Source organism: Budorcas taxicolor, chromosome 23 (assembly GCF_023091745.1).
Source record: "Budorcas taxicolor isolate Tak-1 chromosome 23, Takin1.1, whole genome shotgun sequence".
In the NCBI taxonomy this organism is placed as follows: domain Eukaryota; kingdom Metazoa; phylum Chordata; class Mammalia; order Artiodactyla; family Bovidae; genus Budorcas; species Budorcas taxicolor.
Genome location: NC_068932.1, coordinates 27,196,674 through 27,209,275, shown reverse-complemented (window position 1 = coordinate 27,209,275; position 12,602 = coordinate 27,196,674). Strand labels below are relative to the sequence as shown.

General features: G+C 41.7%; 1 protein-coding gene across 1 annotated transcript in view; it reads left to right on the top strand.

Annotated features, from left to right (window-relative positions):
• Positions 1 to 12,602, top strand: part of SORCS1 (sortilin related VPS10 domain containing receptor 1) — a 578,854-nt gene that overhangs the window by 203,712 nt on the left and 362,540 nt on the right. Inside the window, exon 2 of the mRNA XM_052660872.1 lies at positions 9,665 to 9,732. Within this exon, the coding sequence (XP_052516832.1) occupies positions 9,665 to 9,732 (68 nt within the window). The remainder of the gene's footprint in view (positions 1 to 9,664; positions 9,733 to 12,602) is intronic.

The window sequence follows — 12,602 nt, the reverse complement described above, 5'->3', positions numbered from 1 at the left end:
TATCCAAAATGCGGGAGACACGGGTTTGACCCCTGGGTCAGGAAGGTCCCTTGGAGAAGGAAATGGTAACCCACTCTAGTATTCTTGCCTGGAGAATTCCATGGACAGAATAGCTTGGCGGGCTACAGTCTATGGTGTCACAAAGAGTTGGACCCAACTGAGCAACTAATAGTATGGAATTATACTTAAAGGTAGATTTATAGTGGAGTTAAGGAAGCTTGAGTCACAGCCTTCATAAGCATGGGCTCCTGGAGTGTTGGAAGTTTGAGGGAGTTGTAGATTGTTGCAGGTAGCAACGAGAAGTTAGGTTGAAATCAGAAGACATTCCTATTTCCTCATTTTCTGCCAAACTGCCTAAAGCTATCTCAGAATGAAAATATGCAAATCTTTAACGCACTGGTAATTTGTTGTCATCTAATTGGTCATTCTAATGAATATTGACTGTTAAATCTAATTTTATTAACAATTCTGTATTTTCTTAAAGTGAGGCCCCATCAAGTTGCATGACTTTCATCCTCAGAAGACCTGGGTCCAGGCTTGGTCCTACCAATTTTGTTTCCCCTTCCAACTCTCCTGGCTCAGAACTGTCCCAATCCAGTCCTTCCTCCTGGACTTAGGAACCCCTGCTTCACACCCCAAATTAGCATATGGTTTGTTAAGACTCTTCTTTACTCTCAGAAACTTCTTATTCAAAAACTGGTTCTTCTAAAAGTGTAACCTACTGCATTTGTCAAATGAGGTGGTTGAAATTAGATCTTTCCAGTCCCTTCCTTCCAATTTTGTCCTAAGTTTCTTTTCAAAGAGTGGCAAAATGCTATTGTTTTTTCATAACCACCCACTGGCCATCTAGATGCCATTGTAGAGGATTAGAATTAGAATCTTGTAGAAGCATTTTGATTCCATGAGTAAATGACAAAGAACATATAAAAAGCTCTTAACTTTTATAGGATTTTTCCTCCAATAGAAACCTTGATTATTTATTAAGGTATTTGGCTTGGGACTTCAAGATGTTATTTGAATTTCACTTTTAAGTCAACTTTTTCAAGGCTCTGAATTTCCTTTTAGGCAAATTGTGTCTCACCACACATTAGCACTCAGATAAGGCAAATAAAAAATCTGCTCATAGAGATATCAGTGGTTATTGATTATTTAGCTCTCTTCATTTCTGCTCCACTTTAAGACTTTCCTATAGTAAAGGAAAACATTTGAACTTACCTTGTTTGAACTATCTCTCATGCTCCAGTGTGTTATTCTTGTTGCCTTGGTTAGTTGAAGTAGATATTAAATGAGAAAATAAAAAAAAAAAGGAGAGCTTACTTTTTCTTTTCATTCTTATTCTTAACTTACTGAAATTCATATTCTGATGCTTGGATCACCATAATATGCATATCTCTTTATTAGCTTTCTGTGTGTTGTCTTAACCTTTAAAAGTGATATTAAAAAAAAAAAGAAATGAGTTCACCTCTTCAGATCCATGAATAACTATATAAAACCAAAGATAGAGAAGCGGAGAGGGAAAGTCTTGCTTTGTTTCTTTCTTTCAAAGCTAAATATAAGGAAGCAAGAACAGAAGGGCCCCTTATTGTTAACACGCTGTTTGCTGTTTAATGGTGCGTTCACCTTGCGTGTGGGTTCTCACAAAGGAAGAGGCTTGATATTTAGATAGCATCTCTACTTCAGACAGTGATTTGAGAGCTTGTAGATCTATCTTTCTCAGATCAGCGCCTCAGAGAGGTTGAAAAGGAATATGGCCATTATTCACATCCCCCCTCTTTCCCTCCTATTCAGACTCAGGTTTGTACTGCTTTTACTTCAGTATATGGAAGGTTACTTCTCTTTCATTTTCTGGGTTTCCAGAGGGAAGATACTGCACTTTTTTTTTTTTTAATTGTTTTGAAATTCTGAATTAAGTTCTCTGCATTATGTGTGTTTCTATGCAAAGTACCAGGTAACCTAATTTGAATAGAGACTAACTCAGGGGAGAATGGTTTGGATATCATCTTGATTCCCTTCTAAGCCCTAAGAGGAGAATGAGGAGAACACGGTATATAGTTTGTTTCTTTATGAAACAGTGGACTTGCAGAGGACATTTCCAGTAGGTTCTTTGTTCTACCTACCACCCACTAAGCTGCCAGCTTCTCTCCACCTATGCTCTAGCTTCATTTGCTTTCATGTCTTGAGACTTTGGCTTTAGGTTTCTGTTTCTTTTTAATATTTCTATTTTACTATCATTTTAATATTTTCTATTTCCCTATATAGCGAGATTTTGCCTTGAATAAGCATTTCCTCATATTTTGTGCAATCATTTTATCTCAATACTCTTCCAGGATGACATTGGTGCTGACATCTGGCTCTTCTTGAAAAAATACATCATTTAATTTAGCATCTCCCTACTTCCTCTGCTATAATGCAGATGATTAAAATGGAGTATCATTTTGGGCAGAGTAATTTAAATAAAGGAAGGAGAGTATAGAATGGCCAACATTATCTACTAGATATGGATCTATGTTTGGAAAATTATCTTCTTTTTTATTATTATTCAAAGAAGAAGAGAAGGAGAAGGAAAGAAAAACAAGTATAAGAATGGCATATCTCAGTCAGTCTGTTTTGGTTTGGCATTCTAAGATAAATAGATTTTGAAGGGAGTGCCTTTTTTTTTTTTTTTTTTTCAAATTGATATCATCCCCCACTTTGGGAAACAGAAAAGCAAGTTGATCAGAGTTTCTGTTTTTAAGATTTCCATTCAAAAGCAACTTAGGTCTGGTGGGTTTAAGGATCTTGGATTTGTTTGTGAAATATAACGACCTGGCTCTAGGCTTATTACTAACAGGAGAAACCTTGACTTTCTCTAGATAGGGGGCAAGAGATACAAGTTGCCTCCAATGTTGTTCAGTCACTAAATCTTATCTGACTCTTTGTGACCCAATGAAGTGCAGCATGCTAGGCTTCCCTGTCCCCCACTATCTCCCTGAGTTTGCTCAAACTCATGTCCATTGAGTCAGTGATGCCACCCAACCATCTCATCCTCAGCCACCCCCTTCTCCACCCTTCAGTCTTTCCCAGCATCAAGGTCTTTTCCAGTGAGCTGGCTCTTCTTATCAGCCTCTTCAGTATTGGAGCTTCACCTTCAGCATCAGTCCTCCAATGAGATTTACAGTTTTTCTCACATGCAAATGACTGAGACAGTGGCCCACAGCTCCTGGACCAGCCTTTCACATTAGCCGCAAATGACCTCTACTGGGAAACAGACTCAGAGGAAGGACACATAGCAAATTTTACTAAAAAATGTTCGACTTTTCATGAAACCTTTTCTGTATTACAATTTGCCCTGTGTCTAGTGCTGAATGGCAACCCACTCCTGTACTCTTGCCCGGAAGGTCCCATGGACAGAGGAGCCTGGTGGGCTGCAGTCCATGGGGTCGCTAAGAGTCGGACACGACTGAGCGACTTCACTTTCACTTTTCAGTTTCATGCTTTGGAGAGGGAAATGGCAACCCACTCCAGTGTTCTTGCCTGGAGAATCCCAGGGACGGGGGAGCCTGGTGGGCTGCCGTCTATGGGGTTGCACAGAGTTGGACACGACTGAAGTGACTTAGCGTCTAGTGTTGACTAGATTATCTGCATGCCCTCTTTGTGTCTACATCTCTGTTGACTGTCTTATCTTTTAAGTTCCCCAGGGAGGGGTCCAGTGACTGACTCAAACCATTTTAGTGCCCTGTAGAGGATATCAATGAATAAACATTACACTAAATGATGTTCAGGCTTCTCTAAAACTGGAAGGTCACTTGGGGATTAAGAGCTTTCCAGAGGCAAAAATCTACTAACAGCTTTCTAGCTGGCCCTGCACCCCTCATTCATCTCACTCTTTCTACTGGTTTTTCATTTCAAATTATGTTTGTGTGTACTTCCATCTGATGACTTCAAGTATACTTCCATCTGATGACTTCAGTGTGTGGTTATGAGTGTGTTTGGGCATCATACCAACCTTTGAACTTCCCTCTGGGGCTTCTTAATCTAGGTTATTAGAAGTTATTGATTTCTTTGCCCTTTGATAGCTCAAATGGAACACAAGTATCAGTTCAGTTCAGTCGCTCAGTTGTGTCCGACTCTTTGCGACCCCATGAATTACAGCACGCCAGGCCTCCCTGTCCATCACCAACTCCCGGAGTTCACTCAGACTTGCGTCCATCGAGTCAGTGATGCCATCCAGCCATCTCATCCTCGGTCGTCCCCTTCTCCTCCTGCCCCCAGTCATTTACATAAATCTTAAAATGTTGATATTATAAAACAGTCTGTTGAAATTTGCAGTTCCCTTAGAATATCATCCATGTAGCCCCTTGACTCCATTAGAATCACACATGTCCTGAATCTAGCCTGAATGCCTCCTTTATAAGATGCTGTTCTTGATGATACTTTTCTTTCTTGCCCTCTAAAAGATATGCATGTTTTTCTCCTGCTACATACCTTTTCCTTCCTTATTTTTAATCATCTTTGTACAGCTCAGCCTCTCTACTAGACTGTGAGTTTCCAGAAACTGGTTCCTGAGACTCATTCCCTCATTGAGTCTTTATAGCACACATTTTTTATCCCTGCTTCTTAAGAAGGCATAATAAATGTTTATTGAATTAAATATGTAGAATTTTACAGCTGAAAGTTCTTTCTTCTGAACAAAGCTCCCATTTTCTGGAAATTATAGACAGTTCTTATCCTTGGATTCATGATCCCCGTAGGATTCAGGAGATCAGGGGAATCGTTAATGGTATATTCATTGTTTTATGCTCATAGATTTTATTAGATCAGATTCTTAAAGAATTCATGGCTCCTTAAAAGAATGAGAACCTCTGTTTAAGTTGGAAAGTTGAATCAAGGCTTTCTGAGCCAAACACACACTCCAGAGCATGCATGTTTTAGGAAAACCACTGTTGTGAGTTTTCTTCCTTTCCCTAAAATTGGAGTACAAGGAAAACAACCAAAAACAAAACAACTTTCTGGCTGTTGAATATCCCTCTTACATTTTATCCAACTGTGCTATCCCTGTGAAAGATTGTTCCACATCTCTTTGGGACCCTGATTATCCTGTCCCCATATTCACTTCCATACACATCTTTAAAAACATCCAACCTAATGTCTCTGGCAGGGTGGTGCAGGGAGCAAAAAAGGGTCATGTGCACCTGGGTGATGAGGGGACACCAGGGCCTACATTAAGGAAGGCCAGTTTAGGAGAATGCTTCAGCCCCTGAACCAGCCTGCTAACATCACCCATGTGGTTTTGCCAGTGCTCATTCAGAAGTGAATGAAGCCTCCTTCAGGGGAGCAGGGTTATAAGCTCTGACAAGACCGAGTTCTTATGGGGTCTCCTTGTGCTTTGCAAAGGCAGAACCCTGAGTCACTAATGACTGAGAACATTACACAGAAAATGTCTTGATATATAGACTAGGACTCCTCTTCATTATTCAGGATTTGGAACTATAGACCCTCAGGAATGAAAAGACTTTAGGATCCTGTATTCAAAGGGCTCACTATCAAGAAGCCCAGGGCACAGTTTTGTTTCCTTTATGATTAGATTCCACCTCCACAGTTGGACACAGAGCAAGGAAAAAAAAACAAAAGATTAAAAAGAATTCATAACTGAAAAATGAGGAGACATGACCTACTTAGAAATTCTAAGATTTCCCTGAGATGAGAGAGGGATGAGGTGGAGGTCAGTGGCCAGGCCAGGTGTCCTGGTGGGACTCAGATCTCCCTAAGTGTCCACTGGTTCTCACAGCATACAAAATGCTGTCACTTCAGTCATGTGTGACTCTTGTGATGCCATGGACTATAGCCCACCAGACTCCTCTGTTCATGGGATTCTCCAAGTAAAAATACTGAGGTGGGTTGCCATGCCCTTCTCCAGGGCATATTCCTGACCCAGGGATCGAACCTGGGTCTCCTGCATTGGCAGGCAGGTTCTTTACCACTAGCACCACCTGGGAAGCCTAAGAGCTACCCTAAATTCATAGTTTAAGAAGAATAGAAAGCTTACTAAACTCCTTCAGGAAAGCTTCTTAGTCCACTGCTGCTACCAACTGGGTTGCTACCTATAAGCAAAATAATTAGGAGAGGCCACACAAGAGAGTTCCAGAAAAGCATCTATTTATGCTTTACTGACTATGCCAAAGCCTTTGACTGTGTGGATCACAATAAACTGTGGAAAATTCTGAAAGAGATGGGAATACCAGATCACCAGACTTGCTTCTTGAGAAACCTGTATGCAGGTCAGGAAGCAACAGTTAGAACTGGACATGGAGCAACAGACTGGTTCCAAATAGGAACAGGAGTACGTCAAGGCTGTATATGGTCACCCTGCTTATTTAACTTATATGCAGAGTACATCATGAGAAACGCTGGCCTGGAAGAAGCACAAGCTGGAATCAAGATTGCCGGGAGAAATCTCAATAACCTCAGATATGCAGATGACACCACCCTTATGGCACAAAGTGAGGAAGAACTAAAGAGCCCCTTGATGAAAGTGAAAGAGGAGAGTGAAAAAGTTGGCTTAAAGCTCAACATTCAGAAAATGAAGATCAGGACATATGGCCCCGTCACTTCCTGGCAAATAGATGGGGAAACAGTGGAAACAGTGGCTGATTTTATTTCGGGGGGCTCCACAATCACTGCAGTTAGTGATTACAGCCATGAAATTAAAAGACGCTTACTCCTTGGAAGGAAAGTTATGATTAACCTAGACAGCATATTAAAAAGCAGAGACATTACTTTGTCAACAAAGGTCCATCTAGTCAAAGCTATGGTTTTCCCTGTAGTCATGTATGGATGTGAGAGTTGGACTATAAAGAAAGCTGAGCACAAAAGAATTGATGCTTTTGAACTGTGGTGTTGGAGATGACTCTTGAGAGTCCCTTGGACTGCAAGGAGACCCAACCAGTCTATCCTAAAGGAGATCAGTCCTGGGTGTTCATTGGAAGGACTGATGTTGAAGCTGAAACTCCAATACTTTGACCACCTGATGTGAATAGCTGACTCATTGGAAAAGACCCTGCTGCTGGGAAAGATTGAAGGCAAGAGGAGAAGGGGATGACAGAGGATGAGATGGTGGTATGGCATTGCCGACTCAATGGACATGATTTTGGGTTTTTCCCAAACAAACTTTTTGGTCAAACCCGATATTTATCAAATCAGTCTTGATCACATTGACTGGAATTTATACTTAAATGCTATACACGTGAACTTGGAATTAAACCTGTACATTAAAAGTATTTACCAAATGAATAAAAGTAAATGACCATTTATATGTATTTTTAAGTACATATGTTTTACTTGATTAATAGGTTCCAGCATTTTTTTGTTTTGTTTGAAAAATACACAGAAATGATAGACAATAAAACTAGAATAGATGGACAATTGTGTTAACCTCTTTTACTCATCTAATGGTGGTAGTTTTGGCTGTGGCCCTTTAACAGATGCTAATTCTATAAAACAGTATTGGTAATTAACCAGCAGAAAAACAAACAATAACAAATCAACCTTATATAATGGCATATCACCATTCAGGAGTAAGGTGGTGAATAATGCATACAGATAGAAAAGGGGAAAAACAGAGGGGAAAAGAGAGTTCAAATAATCGATTGAAGCATAACTAAAGGTTAGCAGTTTTCCCTTCTTTCTTGCTTTCATTCTGAAAACGAAAGATTAGATTGATTCAAGCAGATATGCTTTGAAATGCCGTAAAGAACGCCTCATCTGGGGCAGTATTGACAAGCTGCCTGAGTGTATTTCATTTTACTAGCCTAGCAAGAAAAATCAGGGGGTGGATTTTTACCTCCCTGCCCGCCTGCCTGTGAATTGCTTAAACAACTTCTGCGTGCACGTGTGAGCGGCTCCACACTGTTACATGCTGGGTTAAAAAGGTTCCTTCTCTGGGGCTCCAGTGGCTTCCCTCATCAGATGGATGGGAAATGCAGTTTGTGGCCGGCTGAACTTCATTATTTAGTTTACTGCCATCTTGTATCAAGAGAGCAACTACCGAGAAACGCTTTATGCCCACACCCCCATTTTCTTGGTGGGGGATTTATAGGCCTGTTCGGCAAAATCATACCGAGGTAGAGCAACGACATCTCTGTGTCTTCAAACAAACAGCCACCCCGCTGTCACTGATCAGCGTTCCTGGGATGGCGGTGATTGAAATTTAGCACTTAGAGCAACTTAATTGGCACACGGATCTGTTAAGCATATGCCCCCACCGCAGGCCTGCCATCTGACATGCCCGTAGGGCACCCAGCGCCTCGCACATGCTCACATTTTGCTAAGAAAGTCAGTTTTGAACAGATCCTTGAAGGAAGTCTGTGCAGTGGTTAAAGAGCGAGGTAGCCTTAGAGCTCAGGTCCTCAGATTTGTGCCTGTTTTGGGGTGACCATGGTCCTTCATCCCCTTGAAGTTGGAACAAACCTAAGGCATGGAGTTCCCGTTCGCTTGCTGTGAACGAAGTGATCAGAATCCGCTCGCTGGTGCCTGTGTCTTCAGTAAGGCAGCCTTGTGCTAGCAGAGTAGACCCATGAAGGATTCAGCAGCTCCTTGGCAGCTTGCTGGCTTGGAATTCAAGGTTAGACTGTTCTGTTTTCACTGTGGCTTCAGCTGATCCCTTGGCCTTCAGAGGAAATCCAAAAAATCAATGTCAACATTTTTCTGCTGAGTTGGAAACAACAGGACTAGGCCGAATGTTCTAGGTTATGACTATCAAGAGAGAAATACGAACCTCAACAGGAAACAAGGCAGAGCTATTAGCCTCTTCTCATTATGTAAGGAGAGCAAATAAGGGCTGAGACCATCCATGGTTAGAAACACGCTGCCCTGTTGAGTCTTCCCCAGTGTCGTGGCACTCCTATGCTTCACTTAACCAGGCGGAGCTAGGTCAGGGCTGCAGGCAACAAAGGCAGCTGCTTTCTGATGCTGCCATGATGGGCATGAGTTCTGCTGGGTCCCAGACCACCAGGCCTTACCTGTATTTATGTTCTTTTCTGGTGTCAGGCAAAATTCTGGGCTCCTAGTAAATGCTTAAAGAATGAGCTAAATTGTTTGGGTTCCTCTGAGTGAGGATGAAGAAAAGCAACAAGTTAAAATTTATGAACATTTGCCAAAAAGCAAATGAAGCAAGTTTCAGTGTTAATTAATTGCACAGGCCCTTTCCCAGGATGTGCAGATTGGAACTCATGACTTTGTATTTTGTTTCTTATAAAGAGCTGCCTAAATTCTGTAAGCTCTAGGACCCAGGGTCCAGTTTTAGCTGTTTAAGGGAAGGCACTGGCAAGTGAAGTGAAATTTGCTCAGTCGTGTCTGACTCTTTGCAACCCCATGGGCTATACAGTCCGTGGAATTCTCTAGGCCCCAATACTGGAGTGGGTAGCCTTTCCCATCTCCAGGGGATCTTCCCAACCCAGGGATTGAACCAAAGTCTCCTGCATTGCAGGCGGATTCTTTACCAGCTGAGCCCACGGGGAAGCCCAGGCACTGGCAAACCCTTCCCCAATCAGTGTAAGTGGGTGCTGCAACAATTCATTCAATTATGTTAAGCACCCGTTAAAGGAATTCTAAGCCTCCCTTGGGCCATTTCAGTTCTATGAAATTGTAATTGTTTGAAACTAACCGCGATTTCTTCTTTTGCCTTCAGGTGATTCTCATTTTGACAAAGCTGTATGACTATAACCTGGGGAGCATCACCGAGAGCTCGCTTTGGAGGTAAGGAAATTGAGCTAATAGTTACTGTGTTATTTAAACATGATGCCCTCGGCCAGGCTGCTCCCTCCTCACCCGTTTCCTAGTGAGAAGGTTTCTGGTTATGTGTTCCCTTTCTTCTCTGTCTGCTCTTTGTTTTCCTTAACCATGTGGAGGGTTTTTGTTGTTGTTGTTTTCCCAGAAGGGCCAGATCCTTTCTTTCTATAGACCTCTTCTTTTGGTCAGAAGTCTTTTTGCTAAAGTGTTCATTAGGTTGTCTTTATGGATGTTGGTTCCCATAGTTCTCACCAATCGTGAGCTTATTGGAGTGGAAATGAAAGAATAAGGATGTCTTTGCAGAGGGGATCAGTATAACTCAAGGTCTGAAGAACTCGGGCAGGCTCCCAGGGCATCACTTTCACAGCTGCTTTTCTGTGGTTCTGCAGCACAGAGGTGTGCACACACACGTGCAAGCGTTTATTTCTGGGATTCACACTACTGAGCCATATATAGAGAGAGTGTATAGTGAGTGATTTTTCAAATGGATGAGCAAATTCTTTAAGAGCGTAGACTAACTCATTAGATTTGGCACAAAAGCAAGTCCTCAGATACCCAGACAGTTATTTTGTCCTCCTTTATTCTTGAAAACTATACATTCTCTTGTTTTGTTTCTTAAAAAAAAAATCTGTTTGATTTATCTCATTCCTCTTTGGCTCTTCTCCAGTAGCCTGGGTCATGTGCTCAAACCCAAACTAGTCCCTGAAGTCTAGGAGAGAGCCTTCTCTGATTGGCCAGGCCTGGATCACATGATGATCCCTGAGCCTGAGAGGATGCAGACAGACTTCAGAGATGATATTCACACATAGACACATGTACTCTTTCACGCACATGCACAAACACAAAGGCAGAAGTGGTCTGTGGACAGACCAAAGTTAGTAGTGACCACATAAGATCAGTGGGAGGTTCCATTGACTCAGTTTGCAAGACCAGGAGAGACTGGCTGTTTGCTCTGAGCCTCTATGCTGAGGTCTAGGGAGAAAGACTCCAGTCACCCTATTTTTCAGCTGTTCCCCCTGCTCCCAGTACACTTGACAGTGGCTGGGGAGGGAAAGCTGATTTTCATGGTAGCAGTTTGGTTGCAGGGCCTGCCTCTGTTGGGTAATGTGGTGGTCATACAAGAGGAGGCTCATGGATTGAACAGACACCCCAAAAGAATGTACCAGACCTTGCAAGAAGGTTATTCATTAAATTTCATTTTCACTTGATGTCTATTTTTTATTAGACTTGACACTATGTATAAGAAGCTCCAAATAAATTGTCCTATGCTCTGGGAGAGCCCTACTATACTAAAGAAAAGGCTAGATTCTGTTATTTTATTTGTTGTCAGGCATTTCAATTAGTGAGCTCTTTTCCCAATGAAGAGGTCAATTATGCAGAGTTTCTGTCCCAAGGAAATTTATGTAACTGAATTCAAGTGTAGGAGGTTTGGTAGGAGCCTCTAAAAGTACAGTTCTTTAATACATTGAGGGCCTGACTCCTGCTGTATTGTTTAAATTCAGTACCTGTTTGTCAGCGTCTCTCAGTAAGCTTATGCTTCTTTGATCAATTTCTCTAATGTATGTGCATAAATGAAAATAAAAGCCAGCTTTTACTCTGTGGTGCATCTGCCATCTAAAGTGTTGTTGGTGTATTAGAAAATTAAAAGATGTGCAGTTCTGTCTCCGTGGGATAGAGGCAGAGCAGCCATAACTCTCACTCTGAATAGGCCTAGGAAGGGCACTCTGGAGGGATTTGAGGAACAGCTTGTCCTGGACTGTAGAAGCACACGTCCAGCATGCATCTCTCTCTGTTGGGGTACTATTACTGATGCCCCAGTCTAGGAGGACTATTCTTTTCTGATCTTAAGGAATCAGGTTAGTGAAATAAAAAAGACATCTCATTCCAGTGGTATCAGACCTCCCTTCTGAGAGAGCAAACTCCATGGGCTTTAGTTTGGGAAAATGTGGCAAGAGTGACCTGCTCACTTTTCCATCTTAGAACCAATTTCACTGGAGAATATACACATATGTGTATACACACACACACACTCATAAAAACATACACATACATACATACACATATACACACATGCATGAAAAAGTAAAATGTTAGTCGCACAGCTGTGTCTGACTCCTTGCAGGCTCCTTTGTCCATGGAATTCTCCTGGCAGGAATACTGGAGTGGGTTGCCATGCCCTCCTCCAGGGGATTGTTTCAACCCAGGAATTGAACTCGGGTCTCCTGCATTGCAGGCAGATTCTTTACCATCTGAGCCTCCTAGGAAACCTATATATATGCATATATATATATATACACACACACACACACACACACACATGTATATATGTATATACATACATACATATATATATGCATATGTGTGAAAGTAGCTCAGTCATCTCCGCCTGTTTGCAACTCTATGGACTGTACAGTCCATGGAATTCTCCAGGCCAAAATACTGGAGTGGGTAGCCTTTCCCTTCTCCAGGGGATCTTCCCAACCCAGGAATTGAACCCAGGTCTCCCGCATTGCACGCGGATTCTTTACCAGCTGAGCCACCAGGGAAGCCCCATATATATGCATATATGTACCTATAATATATATGTGTATATACCCATATATATATTTGCTTTTCTAACATACCCAAAGTAATCCTTTACCTCATATGCCATGTTTTACATGTCTTATCATGTTCTGCATGTTTTGTTATGTTCTACATGTCATATGTGGCAAATTATTACTGTGGGTGTTCTATTCTATTGCAACTGCTCATTTTAATACCTCATAGGAGACCATATACCTGAGTTAAAATATAATTTAGAAAAGAGGAAAGGAGAAAGAAAAATTGTTTAGAAA